This window comes from Spodoptera frugiperda, chromosome 20 (assembly GCF_023101765.2).
Source record: "Spodoptera frugiperda isolate SF20-4 chromosome 20, AGI-APGP_CSIRO_Sfru_2.0, whole genome shotgun sequence".
Classification (NCBI taxonomy): Eukaryota; Metazoa; Arthropoda; class Insecta; order Lepidoptera; family Noctuidae; genus Spodoptera; species Spodoptera frugiperda.
Window position 1 is genome coordinate 10,860,758 of NC_064231.1, and position 20,381 is coordinate 10,881,138.

The 20,381-nt window shown below is 37.1% G+C and overlaps 2 protein-coding genes across 7 annotated transcripts in view; one reads left to right on the forward strand and one right to left on the reverse strand.

Moving 5' to 3' along the window:
- LOC118280624 (cardioacceleratory peptide receptor) overlaps positions 1-20,381 on the forward strand; it is a 150,712-nt gene that overhangs the window by 36,569 nt on the left and 93,762 nt on the right. Inside the window, exon 3 of one of the 3 annotated variants that reach the window (XM_050701070.1) lies at positions 1,196-1,258. The exons of the other annotated variants lie outside the window; for them this stretch is intronic. The gene's annotated coding sequence lies outside the window, so the exon portion shown is untranslated. The remainder of the gene's footprint in view (positions 1-1,195; positions 1,259-20,381) is intronic. 3 annotated transcript variants of the gene reach the window in all.
- On the reverse strand, positions 9,054-15,592 carry LOC118282462 (uncharacterized). Of its 4 annotated transcripts, XR_007706422.1 has the most exons (3): positions 14,113-15,592; positions 13,047-13,145; positions 9,619-9,660 (listed from the first exon to the last, which is right to left on the reverse strand). XR_007706422.1 is itself a non-coding variant. In XM_050701073.1 (2 exons), the coding sequence occupies exons 1-2, from the start codon at positions 14,437-14,439 to the stop codon at positions 9,307-9,309; spliced, it is 681 nt and encodes a 226-aa protein (XP_050557030.1). In that variant the 5' UTR covers positions 14,440-15,592; the 3' UTR covers positions 9,054-9,306. The 4 variants fall into 4 exon arrangements, 3 of the variants coding, with proteins under 3 accessions (XP_050557030.1, XP_050557032.1, XP_050557031.1); XM_050701073.1 differs by lacking the exon at positions 13,047-13,145 and having other exon boundaries at positions 9,054-9,660; XM_050701075.1 differs by lacking the exons at positions 9,619-9,660; positions 14,113-15,592 and adding an exon at positions 9,054-9,347 and having other exon boundaries at positions 13,047-14,096.

The window sequence follows — 20,381 nt, forward strand, 5'->3', positions numbered from 1 at the left end:
CATTGAACGCCGTGGTGGTCACCGGTGACCGACTTTAGCGGAGGATTTGCTTTCAACAGTTTTCTATTGGCAGTCAAAGACTTAAGAGTCACTTTATTTACTATCCTGGTAAACTGGGAGCTTAACAGTTCCTAAAAATAAGTGTCAAGACAGATTACAGTAGTGATACTATTACTAGTCTTGTATAATAACTGAGATGCTAAATCTGGAGTATTTTGAAGATATGTTGTTTTTCAGCAGGGCTACAGAAAACGAATTTTACCCCAGTACCATAAAACAACACCGTAAACCTATACGCAAATTCCCATAAGCAAGCATCCCCCTTACCTGTAATCCGAAGTAACGGGTGTTTTCATTTCATTTCCAACATATTATCATACGAAATTCATTTGAGTAAAGGGCGCAAAAATTTAAACGAACGGAATAAATTATAAAAAAATGGCTGCCCTGACGTGGAAGGGGCAGTTATCATGAATGGGGATTATTGCAAGTTGTTAAAAGGATTTATGAGCACCTGGGGCCTATCGTATGCTCGGCAATTATTTGCCAGGACGATTTGGGGCAAAAGTCAAATTGCAGTGGCATATGGCGTTTTGAATTTGTACATGATATATACACATAATAATATAATTAAAAGGCGTGACGCCTTTTTATTTCTCAAAGGGCGGGCAAAGGCGAACGGTATACAATGTAGCACCCTTTTTTCAAGAATTAAGTTAAAAATCCTATATAAAGGTATATTTGGGTGTAGAGCGAATTGTTCTTTCTCTTTTATACTTTGATTTTATACACAATTAACATATTTTTATAACTTACTTGTTGTTATATCATCAAACTTGATTTTTAGACACAGATAAATAATAAATAATAAACAAATTTTATTATTTATTATATATTTATTTCAACTTAACCATTTTGTTCGTAGCATAATATACACGTGTATATACGTACATACAGTCATATTCTTGAGTCACACTACCATTGAAACCTTTGTTACAAACTCCCAGTAAGTTGGCGAAAATCAAAATAGAACTCTGTTAACGATCAAGTTAATTATTATTCTCGAATCTTATACGTAAGTGTATTGAAAGCAATCCTTTTGTTTAAATTATGAATGGAAGATATTTTGATCATAAAATATCATATAAATAAACGGTACGTGCAATAATTTCACAAGGGATCTGGTATTTTTCAGTTCGTACGAGGAAGTTTAAGGCCGATGCGGCCTTGGTTTTGAACGGGTAGTCTAAAAATATAGGTATGTGCGTGCTCTTGTTACTATACTTACAATTTTGAGATTTTCGTGAAGTATTCTAGAAATACATTGCTATAATGAAATCGTTGAGCACCAGTATCTATAAGTATGATAAAAAGTGGTATTGTGAATGAACTTTCACATAATCCTTTGGCGAAATAGATATTAAATGATCTTCATAATCAAGACCTTTTTGTGCTCCCGTTTCAAAGATTCTTTCATTAGGTACTAAGTAGGTCTACTGATTACCACGATCAAAAGCTGATCAGTAGCCTAATGGAATATATAAATAAAATTATTAACACTGAGAAATTCACCTTAATTTATATTTACGGGTATGGTGTTAACATATTACGAAAATAATTATATACCGAAGTTTATTAATAGACTACCCACTTAAACCAGTTGGGCCACTTCACCTTAAATTGAGGACTTCAGCAATAACGAGGATGATAATATAGAAATTCGCATAATTTTACATTAATTACTAAGTTTCCCCCTTTATCACAGAATTCACATAATTGCCAAAGTTTCAGTGAAATTCGAAATAATCAAGTCTTTGTTTCCTATACTAAACAACGGGACATATCAACTCGTATGAAGTAGGGTCAGACAAACAAGCCCACTCGTAAGACATATGTTTGTTGAGCCGCCGTAACACATTCGGATAGCGCTCAATTTTTGTGATAGCTGTACGTTCGAGTGGATTTGAGGATGTTTTGTTGATTAAGTTACGTATACGTATAGTGTATAGATATTTGTTTATATTTAACAACGATAACTTTAATGTGGTGTGATGTGTGCAATAAGGGTAAGTATGTAGTATATTGTTAAGGTACACGTTTTTTGGCGTGTATTGGCGTGTGTGAACATATAAGTGTTCTAAAAGTATTTCTTGCGGCTTTAATGGGAGGTAGGGTTGTGTTTTAGGATTACTATAGTAAATATACTTAAATTATTGAAAAAATCTAAGTATTTTGTTATGAAAGAGCTATTATTTTCATTGACGCAGCAACGGGTCGTGCGTATTTGTGAACCACTTTATGCAGAGTAGAGTCAATGTTTATTTAACTTCTTTATGTTTTCAAATTGAATTAACTGATCCGGGGTACGAAATTTCTTCACTATTGTAATCTTCAAACACGTGTAGTGTTTCCCATAGTTTACCTCCAATAAAACCGTGGCAGATAATTTTAGAACACCTTATGAACCTTAAAATGAACATACACTTTTCTTTATGTTGTTTAGGTTAGGTGGTTAACCTTAAAAACTTTAAAACTATGATACAAAATTAAATAATAAATGAAAATATATAAAAACCAAAACATGCTCCCACTTTCTTAGATAAACAATTTTAAACGCAATATTGAAAAAAAATCATAATCTTTTTTGCATCTATTCCACTCTCATATACGAAAGCCTCTTTAAAAAGGTTTCCAAAATGAAATTGTTTAAAAAATCTTTCTTTTCAAAGCCGACCTTATTGTGTAGGTACTATAGCATATATTGTATATGTATGTACATGGTTTTTAAAATTATATGACTGACATAAAGAGGCGTTTTGAATGAGATTTTGAAGTACAATATCATGCATGAGCAGCCACATGATTCTCTCTCTGTTCGTACGTAATTTATTGTAAAAACGTTTTTATATTTTAATACTTTAATGCGATTTTTGTGTAAATTCCATCTTATTCAAAATTGTTTCATGTAAAGATGTGAATTGTCTTTTACGGAGTGGTATAGCGTCATAATGTTACGTCTATTATTTTTTTTGATGAAATATATATTTTTGTGATGATGAAAGATGAAATATAAAGTTACTAGCTTTCCGCCCGCGGCTTCGCCCACGTGTAATTCGGTTATATATAGCGTTTTTTAATGATCTCGACAGGGCTTTTTCTTCCACAGTCTGATAGTCATCATCCCATGTGAATGAGCTGATGATGGAAGGTACAACTCCTCAACGGTTAGGAGTTGAAAGAAAATTCTTACGAAGTTATACGTACATGTGAGGCTATTAGGTTGACCTGATAATAAAAAGTAAATCTCATTAACGTTAAGAATTTAGGTGAAAATGGATGCGGACAAATTTCGTCTCTTCACTTGTTTCCTTTTAGCTGTTTGTATGGGTAGTGTTAACACAAAATAGGGATTTAAAGGCGTGATGTTATTAATGTTATGCATGTATGTACATAATTATGTATGTTATTATGTATGTTGAAGAGACGACTGAAAGTTGTCATACAAAGTCTTATTTTTTAAGGATGGGAAATCATCAAATGACCTCTCCCGCTCTGGGTGGAACGGAAGGGAGTGTCAAACTTTTACTGACTAAAACCCACCTCGTTCCTTCAGTTGCCCTTTGCGTTCCGGGGCCACGGTATCTCGTTAGAACTTTCCCGCAGCCCCGGCTCAGTTTATCCCGTTTCCCCCCTTGGGGGTTGACATTTCAAAAATCCATTCTTAGTGCTCACTTATGTTACTAAAGGAACCTCTGTTCAAAATCTCAGACTCCTATACCGAGCGGTTTCGGCTGTGCGTTAATAAATCATTCACCCAATCGCACCCCATAAATCACGATTGGAAGGTAGTTTGAAAAAACTTATAATGTCAAACATATTTACTTGCCTATGTACGTGTTCATGCCAAGTTTCAAGTTTATAAACCCAAGGAATAAGATTTTTCATAGAAACGTTTTTACCCCTTTTCCTCCCCTTGGGGGTTGAATTTCCAAAAAGCCTTTCTTAGTGCTCCCCTACATATCCCAAGGAACCTACATTCCAAATTTCAGCTGTCTACGACCAGTAGTTTCGACTGTGCGTTGTCTGTCAGTCAGTCAGTCAGTCACTCAGTCACTCAGTAACGGAAGAGTTTTATATATATAGATATTTTAGTGTGCTTTTTAAAAGCAAGGTGCTTACAGTAGCAACAAAATATACAGGCCGTCTAATGATAAATGATACTACACATGTGGACACGCGGAAGAGCTAACAGGTTGCCGGTGCTTCGGCTCGAAGAGCAGGAGTAGAAATGGGGTGTTCTTTTCGTCAGTAAGAGTCTGACACTCCCTCTCGCCTCATAGAAGGCAGGGGAAGTCATTGGGTGATTTTCCCCCTTCAAAAAAGCCTACGATGGCACTTACATACTTGCCACACATAGAAGCACTAGCGTTAAGGACCACGAAAGGGTTTAATTACTTAAAAAAAACCTTACGGCTATAAGATATTGTCCGCCCGACTTAGTTGTGGAAACTGAAATTTCATAATAGTCTCATTGTTATTTATTTTTTCTATTTTTATCTAAAGCGACACAGCCAAGGTGAAAAAAGATAACATTGTATGTAACTTTTCTAAAAGATCTAATCAACCTAATATACTTTGCTTTTCATTTCATCACATCTTAATCTCCAGCTTTTATTTTGAAGAAACAAAGCCAGATTTTTGCGCTGATATTCTCTAGACAGAAAACATCTGCAACTCTAAAAAACTAGAAATGGCTTGTATTTTTGGAAGTTAAAACTTTGAAAGAATTTCTATTATAAAACTATCCAAACAATCATAAACATATTAATTGGTATTTTTGTAAGTTTTGAAAATTATTACGTAAATTGTGAAAACGATGATGCAAACACAAACTGACGACTAATGAATATCTACAGATCGTAAATATATGAAAACTATTTTGAATTTGTTGTTTTAAAGGAAAACAAGCTCTAAAACTAATTGAGTATGTGCGAGTATTTATTGTACATGAGTGAATGCCTTACTCTGTTTGCGGATCTCGTAAGATCCAAATAAGGGACTGTGCTATTTGACAGAGACGGAATTGCAGCATTCTTTGAGAAACTTTAACCGTATACACTGTGATTTGCTACCCGCCTACGTAGCGCAGACCCGTAGTTCGGCAGTCAAATGGCACGGGTTGTTTATTATGATAATTATTAAAGCTTAATTAGACTTTTTTAAGGGGCGAAAATGATCAAATGACTTCTACCGTCTTGGGCGAGGCGAGAGTGTCAGACTGTTACTGACTAAAAACCATCCAGTTCCTACTACTACTTTACGAGCCGGAAACCCAGCAAACCCGCCAAGCAGTCCGCAGCTCAAAACTTATTAATTAGACTTAGCTGAACATTTCTGGCACGTAACATTCAGCTATTCACTAAACAAACATTCAATAAGAACGCGTTAAAAACTAAAAATTGAAAACACTCACTTCTAAACCGATCACTAAAATTCAACCTCGGCTCGGTTTGAGAACATTTGAAGTAGTGACGTGCGTTCAATAACAAATACTACACGATACACGATACACGATAAAACTGTTTCAATTTCACGGCCAATGTTACGATAGGACTTTGTTCCACAGACACTCTCCAACCAAATTGTTGTGGAGAAATTTCGGGAACATTTTGTTCTACGCTAAGCTTTTTATTCCAAAAGGTTTCACCGTTTTTTGGGCTCCGTTTTTTGGGAACAATTGTTTTGATTCAGTTATTGAAACCTCGTTTTATCTCTTAAAGGTCAGTGACAAATTGTTTTTTTTTGTCAAAATTTTTGAGATCGAAATTGATAAAAGTATTTTGTAAAGTACTAAAGTAAACCATGCGAAATGTGGGACAGTAATTGACTTTACACAACAAAAAATAAAATTCAAAATTATAAAAACAAAAACGTAATCTTAAAGTGACTACACACTCATGTCACTAAAAATAAAAATACAAAAACAATACAAGTCTCTCCGAAAAATTACGACATTAAACGCGACGAGTTACGTTTCCAAAATGTAAATCGAAAACGCAAATGGGTGATAACTTCACTTCTAATCGTTTGTGACTCAAATGTGAACACACCTTTATAAAAAGTTTGTTTTATTTTCACTTCTTATCATGAACCGTGTTCGAAGCAGCGTCTCAACATATTTCTGTAATCTTTGTGTATTTTTGGCATGGTATAAATAAGACTGAGTACGAAACAAGGAATGCAATGGAATCGGTTTTATGTAAATTATGTATTAAACTTTTTTCGAGCGAAATTTTTTGTTGTTACGCGATGGTAATCTTCATGGGTTTCCCACGTCGTGGGGACGACGGGGGCGCGTGCCGGACTCCTACCGGGTAAAACCACGGCGGTGTTCCTCCACTGCCTGTGACCGTGATCCGGGTTACCCTTGCGAATTCACCACACCCGGCCGACACGTTAGCGGCTCTGGAAGGTTGCTTCCCTTCCTCAAGTGGTGTGCGTGGAACACTACTATAACGCCTATACAGCAGACGTCTGACTCCCCCAGTCAGTCGCCCGCAGTGATTTTGTTCTCTCTATTAAATTGTTATATCATTAGTTCTTGGTTCTGTCTGACTGTCTTTTCCGGGAATAAACTTGGGTCCTGTTATCCAGATTATAGGTTAATACAATGTTGACAAAAATAGCTATGAAATATTTATTTTAATGAATAAATATGTTTTTCTTCCTAAAGGAAATCTAATTAGGGGTCCAATTTCAAAAGTCTTAGATTTCCACGTTTTTCGTGACCTCATTTTTCTATTATATTCTGGACGTTTATTTTTGGAAGTATTGTTTTAGCTATATTATTTTTTTGTCACCAGAGTTACGAGACGGAGCTAATCACGTTAAATAAAAGTCACAATTATTTTGTTTTCTTTTTCAAGTATTTCTGGACACAGCTTGAAATATATTCGTAGTCATAGAGTAATTCTTTTTCATGAGCAGGATTTACGGACGGATTAAATATTGGGTCTAATATAATACAAGCTTTTACTAGCAGCTGCGACCGCATTTCCGTGGGATAAAAAGTATCCTATCACCTAAGTCAGCTTATACCCTGTCTGTATACCAAATTTCATCAAAATCCATTCAGTAGTTTCAGTGTGATTGACGGACCAACATCCAAACACCCAACCTTTCACATTATTAACATTAGTGTGGTAGTGTGATACGAGGTTACCTATTCTTCATACAATGAAGCTAGCAACTTTATCCCAAAAAAGGGTTAGACTTTTAGATTTTCCAAACTCATCATCATCAATCATTTTGTTAGACCACGGTACAAAATATACCTTTTGCCTACTTATAAATAAATACACGTTTCCTTTCGCGTACCTCAGTAATTTCCGTTTAATTTAATGTTTTACGATAACTCGCTTATGTTTAGAACTGTTTCTTAAGAAGGCTATAAGATTTTAGCTTGAAACGTGAAGTTGACTCTCATCTAAGTATATAGTATATGCTAACAGTCGTTACATATTTCATCAGTGTGTGCATATGGGTGAAGCTGCTACTATTAATTATATTCAAGGTTATCATTTGGAACTGAATAAACGGCTTAGTAATTTTCAATAAGAAAAATGTCTGTTATGTAAAGTAATGTGAATAAGATTAGCTAGCAAACGCTCTAGTTTAGGTCTTGTTCACTTTCCGGAGCTGCGGACAACGTAACAGGTTACCGGGGTTCCAGCTCAAAGCAGGAGTAGGAACGGGATGTTTTTTGTTACTAAGAGTCTGGCACTCCCTCTTGCCTCACCCAAGGCGGGAGAAGCAATTATATGAATCGCCCCCTCAAAAAAGGTCTTATTCACTTTTATACTGAGTATCGTAATTAATCAGATTTAACTTTCCGTACTTTGATATCTACAAAATAATCAAAATTTTTCCAAAATTACCAAAATAAAACATTAATACCATCAGTAAATATTTCAACCAGTAACCCGTCGGCGCCATGAAACGACTCGACTTCATATCCGTTGCTATAAAAACACATCCTATACCAATAAAACCATTAAGAACCGGGTTAATAAAACGATTAATAACATTCAAATCTATCAATGATCATCTAAAATACAATCGTTTTTGGCTATCCAATCACATGCTAGCACTTGACGTTCCGATCTGCGCCGGCGCCTATGTGACGTCACAGAGGAAACAGACGCTCGTAATTTATTTGTTGGCAACATTATATCACTAGTGTTGTGGGCCAAAGAGTTCACTGTTATTACAAGTTTTTTGTTTTATATGCACTTGTTAGTGTGAGTTGTTGATTAATGGAGTAAGTCTTTTGAACTATGTATCTTGATGGTCTAGTGCGTGATCTTGAATTTAATAAATATAAAAATAAAGCGAATCTATGATCACAAATGGAGACTCTACGCTCCTTGATATTGTAAATTCCTAATTTACCTACTTGTCGGCAGTCAGTATTTCATATCTACACATTATCATAAATTCTGAATTTCATTGCACATTTATACAAAAAACATTGCAATATTCATGTTAGGTACACGACAAGTTCGAATCAAAAATATCTCAGACTACTTTTTCATATTTATTTGATATGTCGTGAGTTTATTTTGTCGTCATATTTTTACGACAGTCTGTTAAGTGTGTAAACATATTTACTGCTTTAACCACATCAAAGGTAGATTTTAAGTTTTAATATAGTGACGAATGCTCAACTAAATCATTTTGGGATTCTGTGTTTTAGTCCACTGTATGATATTTATTTATCATTCTTTTCTGTCATCAAACTCATGTTTTTAGACAGCATTTGAATTGTTCAGAGAAATGTGTGTTTCTGTTTGTTCAGATGATGTATACGTAGAAAAATTAATGTTACTAAGCTTTTGTAGTATATTATTTAATTTTGTTAAGTGTCATGTACTATTGTGAAAAATGTGACTGATTATAAATTTTTAGCTTGTTATTAATGTTCATATGACACCTAGCTTTTTGTTGGGGTGTGCCGTGGCTGGTTCAACGAAGAAGGCAGTAAAACTCGAGTGGACTGTATTTATAACTGTATTACGAATAAAAAGGCTGTAGCAAAGGTATTACTGGTACAAAGGTGTCGCGTCTACGGAACGAAATAATAAGAAAAAGGGGTTTAGGATGCGCGAGCGCGGATGATCGTCTGGGCAGTTAACAGCTGACTGGCGGGTGGCGGGCGCGCGGTGAGCCGGGCGGGCGGCCGTCGCCCCTTTCCCCGCTCCTCTCGTTCACTCCCGCCAGCGCGCGGCGATGTTGAAGACGGTGGTCTCAACATACTCCCCCCGTTGAAGGATCTTCAACTGCAGTGACTGGAAGAGGGCAGATGGTATTAAAGGCTCGCCGAATGACACCCTTACGTGTGCGGATGTCGGCGACTCTAGTGATTCCATCCCTGCCAGGTAGGACGTGGACGATTCGACCTAGTAACCACAGCAGAGGAGGTGACCCCTTATCCTTGACTACGACAAGTGTCCCCTCCTTAAGTTCCCCGGAAGAACGGCGCCACTTGGTTTTCTCTTGAAGCCACAAAATGTATTCGTGGGAAAACCGGTGCCAAAAGTGCTGCTTCAGGTATTCAATGCGACGGAACCGCTGCAAATTGGTGATGTTCTCGTTCTGGATCTGTGGATGTGGCAACATAATGAGTGATCGTCCAATGAGGAAGTGGGCCGGAGTAAGAGGGACGAGGTCTGTTGGATCGTTGGACAAGGGAGTTAAGGGTCTCGAGTTTAGGATGGCTTCAACTTGTATCAGGCATGTGGCCATCTCTTCGAAGGTTAAATTTGTTAAACCCAAGATACGTCTAAGGTGATGCTTGGTGGATTTGACTGCCGATTCCCACAACCCACCTATATGCGGTGTGTATGCAGGTATAAAGGAAAAGTTGATACCTGGGTCGATATCATTGAAATCTAGGTTTTGCGATAGAAGATTAGCCAGTTCGTTGAATGCGCCAACGAATGTAGTGCCATTATCTGAAAAAACGTTACGAGGTTTCCCCCTGCGAGCAATAAACCGATTCATAGCAGCCAAGAAAGCGTCTTTCGTGAGGTCAGACACCAGCTCGAGGTGAACAGCTCTTGTTGCTAAACACACAAACACACATATAAAACACTTAATGAGTCTGCAGCCCCTACCCTTGCGATCAGCTATCATGATAGGACCAGCATAGTCCACCCCTGTATCTAAGAAAGGGAACTCTAAATGCACACGCTGCTCTGGAAGGTTACCCATGATAGGTTGAACAGTCATAGCCTTGATCCTACAGCATTTTACACATTGCTGTGAAACCTTTTTGGCTAGGTTTCTACCGCCTATAGGATAGTATCGGTGGCGAATCGTGGCAAGTAGAAGTTGCGGTCCAGCATGCAAAAGGCGCAGGTGATACATGTTAAATATTAAAATGCAAATTATATGTGAACTTGATAAAAGAATTGGATGTTTTACGTTAAAATCATAGAATGAATTAGCCAATCGCCCCCCTACTCGAATCAAACCATTTGATTTATCTAGGAATGGAGACAATGACAATAATTTATTTTTAGAAGGTAGTTGTTTATCGGAAATTAATAACTTGTATTCCTCAGGAAAGGAATCCTGTTGACTATGTCTAAGTAAGAAATGTAATGACATAGTCAACTCAGTGTTAGAAAGTGAGCCACACCTTGTAGAGTTTTTTCTACATTTATTTATGAAGCGCATGAGATATGCAACCACACGCTGTAGTTTAATAAAACTAGAATACTGTTTACATAGTAAAGTAAACCAGTTGTCAACAGTAACCGTAGTATCAACATGATGAGATAATACTGTCTCTACTAGGTACGACTTATCCCCTGAATTTGACTCAGGAAATGAAGGCCATGAAGAAGATTCTTTGTGTAGAAACTGAGGACCTGACCACCACAAAGAAGAAGACACCAATTTGTCAGCTCTAAGTCCGCGCGAAGCTAGGTCTGCGGGGTTTTCAAGTGAAGGTACATACCGCCAAGTACTACCACCAACATAATCTTGAATCTCGGAAACGCGATGACGAACAAAGGCTTTAAGTTGAATTGGTGATGTAGATAGCCAACCCAGGACAATGGTTGAGTCACACCAAAATACTGCTTCATCAATATGCAAGGTCAGCGATTGACGAACCTTGAGATACAGCCGTGTGCCAAGTAATGCAGCGCATAGTTCGAGCCTAGGTATAGTCGTCGGCTTAATAGGAGCAACTCTACTCTTTGCAGTGAGAAGATGCACGCTGACCTCTCCATTCCTCGTTTGACTGCGCACATATACACAGGCACCATATGCCTTCTCAGATGCGTCAGTGAAAATATGAAGCTGAACAGAAGACGGTGACTCACATGAAATCCATCGGGGTATGTCAATGTTATTGAGAAGAGGGAGAGTGGTTTGAAACGCACTCCAAATAGTATAAATATCTTTAGGTATAGGTTCATCCCAAGAGCATTTAGAAAGCCAAAGCTGTTGTATAATTATTTTGGCCTCTACAATGCAGGGAACCACTAAGCCAATTGGATCAAAGATTTGGGCAATGACCGATAGGACTTGACGCTTTGTAGTTCTTTCAGTGGAAGACAAATTTATTGAAAAGGTGAATGTGTCAGTCGAACATCTCCAGTTAAGTCCCAACGTTTTGGACATATGACTATCGTCACTGAGGTTAACTAAATCTGAGCCAGTGGGATCATTGCAAAGAGCCTGCAACACTTCTCTTGAGTTGGACTGCCACTTGCGAAGGTTGTATTTTGCAGATTGCAAAATGTCCACGACTTGACGACACTTCTCTATCGTTTCTGGAACAGAAGAACCACCTGACAAATAGTCATCCACATAAAAGTCATGCGCTATGGTATAAACTATTGCTGGGTCAGAGCTCTCCTTAGACAATTCAATTAAACATCTAGTTGCCAAGAATGGCGCCGATGCAGTACCATACGTGACTGTATTCAGAGTGTAAGCTGTCAATATATGATCTGGTTCCGCTCGCCACAAAATTTGTTGTAACGGTCTATGCATCTCACTAACCATAGTCTGTCGGTACATCTTTTCGATGTCTGCACTGACGACGACTTTATGCTGACGAAATCGAAGCAGGATCGACAGGAGATCATCTTGCAAAGTTGGACCGACCATTTGGATAGCGTTGAGTGACTTGCCCGACGTGGTGACAGCCGAAGCATCAAATACTACTCGCAGTTTCGTAGTTGAGCTTGACTCTTTCAAAACGCCGTGATGAGGTAGAAAATGAGGCGGGCTACAGTTAGGTGTTTGACTATTGCTTACAGACATGTGACCCAATTGTATGTACTCATTCATAAAATCAACGTATAATTTTTTGAAATGAGGATCTCTGGCTAAACGTCTTTCCAGTGAAAGAAATCTACGCTTAGCCATTGCATATGAGTCACCTAAAACGTGAGGAGACTCTTTGAGAGGGATGTTTACCACAAACCGACCATCAGGGTTGCGGCCAGTGGTATCTACGAAAAGTTGCTCGCAAGCTCGTTCCTCTGAAGTAAACTTATGCTTTGTATCTACCGAATCTAACTCCCAAAAGCGTGATAAGTCTGACTGAAGGTTGTCAATATGCATACACACCTGAGAAGTGGAATTCGATTGAATTAAAGCGCCAGAAATAAGCCAGCCTAACTTTGATTCGAACAAAGAAGGCTTGTCTTTACCTAATGTGACCCGATTCGCGCCTATGATCTTCCAAAATACCTCCGCGCCGACTAAGATGTCGATCGAAGACGGAATGTAGTATTGAGGGTCGGCAAGACGAATGGTAGAAGGTATGTGTATGTTGCTCGTATCAACAAATGTGTTCGGTATGTACGATGATACTTTCGGTAAGACAAAACACTCGATATTGATTTTATAATCACTATTGAGTGACTTTAAGGCAATCGAACAACCTTGCGAGCAACTAGAAGATTGATAATTTATACCTACCACCTTAGACTTGGCATTGTAGGTAGAAATTTGAAGCTTACGGACTAAGTCGCTGGACACGAAGTTGGCCGTGCTCCCGTTGTCCAGCAAGACTCGAGCAGTGTGACAGTTGCCCTTTGTGTCCGTCACCTGCACGAGCGCTGTGGAAAGTAGAATTATGCGAGATGAAGCAGAATGATTAGCTGACAAGACGACATTTTGAGTGTTTGAGAGCTCACTATCACTATGAACGTGCAGCAATGTATTGTGCTTTTTATTGCAATATTTGCAATGTCCTAACTTGCACTTATTAGCATCATGGCCTGGTCGCAGACAGTTGAGACATACATTAAAACCATGAACCCTTTTGTTACGAACCTCCACTGGAAGTGATTTGAATGTTTCACAAGTGAATACATGATGATCCTGTTTACACATTGGACACAATAAAGGCTTATATTTAGGTTTATCAGTAGTGGCCAGAAAACTTTTATTAGATTTATTGTTGTCGCTGTGACCCTCGCCTCTTGTTTTGATGGACTTCGACTCCTCAAGTGTTTCTAATAAATCTGATCTGTTGCTGAGGAAGTTAATAAAAATATTTAATGTTGGAGGTTCAGTCAGAGAGTTTCTATGCTCCTCCCACTCACGATTTGTCACCTGATCTAATTTACTAGCCATAATATAAATTATAAGCGTATCCCAGTGTTGAACTGGTTGCCCAAGTGTAGATAAGGCTCTAAGATTTTTGTTCGTTGTATCAATAATAAGGCGTAACGACTTACTTGACTCTTTAGAGATAGGGTTTACATTAAAGAGAGCTTGCACATGATTATTGACAAGTAATCTCTTATTGTCATACCTGTCACAAAGTAACCTCCAGGCAGCGTCGTAGTTATCCGCACTGAAATCTAAATTGTCTACGACAAGAGAAGCACTATCTTTTAAAGAAGCGCGTAGATAATGCAATTTATTGATTTTACTTATGTTATTATTGCTATGGATTATTGAAATGAATGTGTCCCTAAACTCTAGCCAATCATGATAGCTGCCCGAAAACTTAGGTAGATCAATTTTTGGTAGACGTATAGAGTTATGTGTATGTGTGTGACCAGCACAAGACCCCACCTCGGACGACGAATCTCCTGCCCGCATACTGCGGGTGGCGCTGATCAGCTGCCGGGCGGTAGCCACCAAGCTGTAATATTGCTTCTCAAACTCCTCCCGTTCCGCATATTGCTCGCTGGGATCGTCCGCGAGTGTCTCCAAGTCACACTGTAATGCATCGTATTTTTCGTATAAATTTTCAAATATGTTAAGACGGTATTCAACCTCAACTGTTTGCGTATCGCTAAGTTGCTTACAGGATTGAGATAGATTTAAAAAGGATGCAAATTGTGTAAGCTTAGCTTTAACTGAAGCTCGCTTCTTAATTAAGCTTTTAGCATCTGTCATTATGCAAAGATAATAAAATTATAAGAAAAGCAAAAGAAAAAATACAAAAATATTTTTTACAAAAATATGTAGGGTAAGATAAAAAGTTATAAGCAAGTTTATTAAGCTGCAGTTCGCCTAAATCAATTTAGAAGCAATTTCTATTTATGTGATAGGTTGCTAGGAATATCTCAGCAGGCGTTTAGCTGTGTGAAGTTTGCAAAAATATGCTTATAATTTAAGTTGCTGGAAAAAAAAACAATTAAATGAAATGAAATATGATAATGGAAATGACTGCCTAAGCTACTTATGAATGTATGAAGAGATGAACAGCACTAAATACAAGATGAATGACTAATCTATTGAGAATGACTTGCAGTTTTCGAATGACTTGCAATATTTAAAGAAATGAATAAATTTAAAATGAAGTTAATGAAATGATGGTTAGACAAGGTGATGAAGCGTATGGGATGATTATGGTGTTGAATGGATATGCAATGATAAATGAAGGAATAATTTGGAACGATCTCACGATTTTTGTTGCAAACCACTGATGATGATTGTGACGTGAAGTTTTTCAAGTATCCTCAAGACACGACGACAATTTATAGTTGTATGCTTGATATCGATGAAGATCTTCCTGTCCCGCAGTCCTGAGAGTTCTTCTCCTGGATCAGTCTTCGAATCTGGGCACCAATCAACAAGGACGGTACTTTGTTCCCGTGTGATTGGAGACGTCCCTAACGACGAAAGCTTCAAGAAATCCAAGCAAGCAGATAATCTCAGGTGAAGACGACTTGAACCCACTGTACAGCTCCTTTGTTCTTCGATCTTGTTTCTTCGTAAGACGGTAGAAGGACCATATGTTGGGGTGTGCCGTGGCTGGTTCAACGAAGAAGGCAGTAAAACTCGAGTGGACTGTATTTATAACTGTATTACGAATAAAAAGGCTGTAGCAAAGGTATTACTGGTACAAAGGTGTCGCGTCTACGGAACGAAATAATAAGAAAAAGGGGTTTAGGATGCGCGAGCGCGGATGATCGTCTGGGCAGTTAACAGCTGACTGGCGGGTGGCGGGCGCGCGGTGAGCCGGGCGGGCGGCCGTCGCCCCTTTCCCCGCTCCTCTCGTTCACTCCCGCCAGCGCGCGGCGATGTTGAAGACGGTGGTCTCAACACTTTTTCTATAAATTCATAAAATTATGATATTGTTTAACAAATCGCTCTGGTAAAGGTTTAATTGACATTGTTATTTAATCTCTGACTTTGATCGAAAGAGGCGAAATATGTTTTTTGATAAAGCTAGAAATATATAATACGAGGTTGGTTGAGGTAATCAGTCAACAGTAATTATTCATACATTACCAACCCCAATTACCTGCGACAAATTATCATAGAAGTAGTAATCATGAACTCAATTACATATTCAATAGTTACAATACCTAGATTATAAATCATTGTTATCAACATCATATCAAATTGAACAAAATACCTAGGTGCTTTTTGTAAGTCTTTTATTATTTACATCCATAAAACGAATTAGTGAAAGGAACGTATTACCTTTTACAATTAGGAGATTAAAACGTATTTTTTAATGACCTTTATTAGGTCATAACGTCATACATAATACCTTTATCGTGCCCAAATCAGTGTTCACAATTAGTGTAGGAGAGCCATGCTTCTGCATAAATATGCCGGCTCGAAAGTCGGAGTGATACCACGGCCTCACAGAAAACCGACGTGTAACGCTTGCGTTGCGTATCGTCGTAAGAGTGGGGTTACCGAAAGCCCAATTACCTCAAATTATTCAATCTTGCAGATGATATTGAATTCGGCTATGTACTTTCTGAATAAAATTTACTTTGGTGTATAATGTCACAATACAGTATCTAATCTAAATAATGAATCCTGGTACCCATAACACAAGTTTAATCTTTCGCTTGGGTACCAGAGTTCATACAAATGTTTGCATTGGTGACTTTACATTTTGGAAGTTATTACAATTTTAGAAGCTATATTTTGTACAACTCCTTGTGTTACTTTGTGAGTTCTGTAAATGTTTAATTGTAAATGTCTCTTTGAATTCAATAAACATTTTTTAACAATTCTATCTCGATCGTCGCGTAAATTGCTTACCATCAGGTAATTCGTCTGCTCGTTTACCAGTGAATCTAAAAAAAATATGTAGAAGAAATCAAATAAGATTTTGGTAACAAGATATTAAAAAATAGTAGTCTCACATTTTCGTGTATTTCAATATATACTGGTCCTTATATAACTCAGTTGAAGTTTTGTTGTGGGCACTTCAACATTGACATTTGACTCAATTTCATAAGTTTAAGGGCAATGTCCGTCGTGTACCGTGCAATTTATTCTCGATTAATCTACTTTACCGCGAAGTTTTTTCATTAAGAGTTATTGCGTGACTTATTACCAAACATTTGCATTATAAAGTTAATAATAGTTATATAGTAATTTAAATTTCGTTACGTTATTTACAATTACGCTTTAAAATATTTGGTGACCGGCTATACGGATATTTTATGACTTTAATGCTTCACGTCACAAAATATTTTTTTTAAGGGGGAAATTCATCCAATGCCTTCTCTCGCCAGGGCGAGGCGAGAGGGAGTGTCAGACTCTTACTGACTAAAAACCACCCTGTTCCTACTCCTTCTTTTCAAGCCGGAGTCCTGGTTGGTATTCCGCAGCAATATCAGGCTAGCAAACGTATGACGTCTTGATAAACACTCGTTCTCGTGATACGCCAGTTTCAATAAATTATTTCTCGGTATATTTGGCCATTTTCTTATACACTGTGTCAAAATATTCGAATCGTCGTGGGTTTAACACTTTGTTGTGAGTTTGTAGGTCTTTATTTTCCTTCTATCTCAATAAGGTTAGGGAGAATAATTCATGAAATTCAGATAATACAGTGAATGTAACATTTAGTAACAGCTGGGGTGGCCATTTTTTTTGTAATGTCGCGTTAAGATCGAACGAATAATGTATGTGTGCCATGTTGTTCTTGGAAGTTGTCCAAATCGGTTAGGTTAGGTTAATTCTCGCAATTTTTTGGGTGAATGTCACATTGTTTTACGCGACGCGGCTTGTCTTTTGGACAGTGAAATGGGTTATGTTATGTATTCGTGAGTGTTTGATGTGTTGTGATGCAATTGTTTCCGGCAGTTACTATAGAGATATTAAGGTATTTAAAATCGGTATTTGACACTAGAAACTTAAATACCAATTTACACAAAATTTGTGATTATTATCTGTAGTAAATCGAAAGGATTTGATTATTCGTTTGATTACTAAACTATGAGCTGCAGACTGCCTAACGGGTTACCGGGGCTCCAGCTCGAAAAGCAGGAGTAGGAATGGGGTAGTTTTTAGTCAGTTAGAGTCTGACACTCCGTCTTGAATCACCCAAGGCGGGAGAAGTCTTTGGATGAAATTTCCCGCGTTAAAATAAGTTTTAAACTATGAGGCTGATTTGAAATATTCTTTTGCTATTTCTACGAATTTATGGAAAAATAAATCTTTAAAATTCTGTGGGAGCGAAGTCACTGGCAGAAAGCTCGAATTTCAATAAATAAAATAGATGTCCAATTACACTCAGATTTATCTGATAAAAACATATTTTTGTCTTTTGTTTTATTTATTGTGACGTCAATTTGACACGTGATTTGCGACTCGAAATGATAAAAATTTTAACCCAAGGTACGTAAATTTATGTAGATATGTAAATTCGTTAAAATAAGTTTATGTCAATTCTTGGGAAATATTGAAATAAAATTATTTTCTTTATATTCAACACGTGTATTGATTGTTAATCTAACTCTCTAGATAAATGACGCTTGTCGCACTTGTGGCGACACATGACAATTGACAGATGACAGAAGTTGCACATAGACTATCGACGATGAAATCAACGGATGACGTCATGAAAATCCTACATCACACTTATGAAGTTTACATGCGAATAAACATGTATAGAAAATCCTAACGAGCAAACATTGGGCAGAAAGCCCGCCAGGCATGATCACCTCGCCTGGTTGGAGGATCCTCCTTTTCTTAGGGAACTTAAGGTAGTTGAACTACTAAATATAAAATGTATGGGTTCAATATAATTTTATAACTTTATAACTAGATTTGTCTAAGAGGGTTTTTAAATTCAGTTCAGTTCTGGCTGTGATTCCCAAATCTGTCGAATATGAAGTTTCTACTGCGAGAGAAAATAAAAATCTTACAAAATCAAGATAATCATATCTTTATATTGTATAGGATAAAATAAACACGATACTGTATTTATTCAACTTTATAAATAAAACATACCATACGTTGATGTGTTCTTTAACCCCTCAATACATTTGAGCAACATTTTATTGCAACAAAAGTTCAAAAGTGCAGTAAAATTCAACCTTGCACTTCACGCTTCACTATACAAAACCAGTTTAACACGGTCCCACTTTGTATGATCTTTTCACACATACTACCGTCAGTTTATACTGGTTTTTGTTAGCTTGACGTGTGATATATATCTGGTTCGAAAGAATTGCACTTTGGCCCAAAATACTAGAGAGGTTATCTTCAAATATCTGTTTATTATACTTTTATAGTTATAGATAGTGTTAATGTAAAATTATCGGTATTTCTATAGTGGGTAGGAACATAGGGGTCATTATCGCGCAAAAAATAAATTTGCAAGATATAAAACTTTTTATCGTGCATTCTTTTAGTGTATTTTTTGCCTATACCTATACAATATTATTTATATCTTTTAAGTTTTTTTAGTTAAACAAAATGTTTCTATGTATTTATATGTATATGTAACTGATTTCTCTTCTTAGCTTGCTTCAAAGTTGCGTCCTAGTCGACTTACGAAACCCACAGCAATATTAGTGGCGCTGAAAAGAATTCTAATCTGCTGTCATCACACGGTTTTTCACACCATTTCTTAATCACCTTTTCGTGGAATATCTACGAAGATTTTACGTAGTAATGTTTACTCATACAAACTATTCGTCATACATTTTTTTAGTTGTATACAACTATACATAAAGTATCTATTTTTAATCCATATATTTTTATACGCAGTGTTTTAAATATTTCACTCGCCCTACATATATCATCCTTCATATAAATACACGGAATTGTTTTGATAGTTTAATGGATATTTTAATGTTGTTGTGGTTTTCTATGTTGTTACTTATTGTATGTAAAAATAGAATTCAAAATTGAATAAATAGTTTTATCTACTTATATTACTGGGATAGTTTGATGTTGTGCTAGCGTTAGTATTGTACTTTGTAGTAGTACACTTTGCAAAGGTATAAACACCTGCTTTTATTCCTCAAAACATATGCATTTATTTACACACAAGGCTGAAAAAAGAACCTTGAGCATACATTAGACCCATTACCAGCCGTTCAAGCGAAAATAGCACATAGTGGTACGTAAACAAAAACGAAAATCCGGCTGTTTGAGGTAAGATTTTCCCCTACAGAAAATTACTAATCATTGTTTACTTGGCCGAGATTCTAGCCATTAACTTGTCTTGTACGTTCAAGGGTTTAAGGATGCTTGACCCCTAATTAATATTAAGCCACATTTTGGTACAGTAAGTGGCGAGGAAGGAAAATGTACTGAGTTGCAAGATGAGTAGTTGCTTGCTTAGAATTTGGCAGCTTAAATACCTTTGAAGCCAAAAAGATTAGTTCTTTTTACCCGACTGCGCCAGAAGGAGGGTTATGTTTTTCGAGTGTATGTATGTATGTATAATTGTTTGGCACGCTCTGCAGCCTAAACGGCTTGATGGATTTTGACTTGAGAGGTGTCGTTAGATTCGTATTTACTGTGAGAGTGACACTGGATATATCAAAATAATAAAAAACAAAATGGCGGATTTTTGGCGCCAAATTCGAATATTTCTCACTCTCTAGCCTGAACGACTTGATGGATTT

Bases quoted from the DNA above. Each gene is read 5' to 3' on its own strand.
- LOC118282462 (XM_050701073.1), bottom strand. From the start codon at position 14,439: ATGACAGATGCTAAAAGCTTAATTAAGAAGCGAGCTTCAGTTAAAGCT. The intron at 9,661-14,112 runs GTGGGGTCTTGT...CCACATCCACAG, and splicing joins CAGGAGATTCGTCGTCCGAG to ATCCAGAACGAGAACATCAC.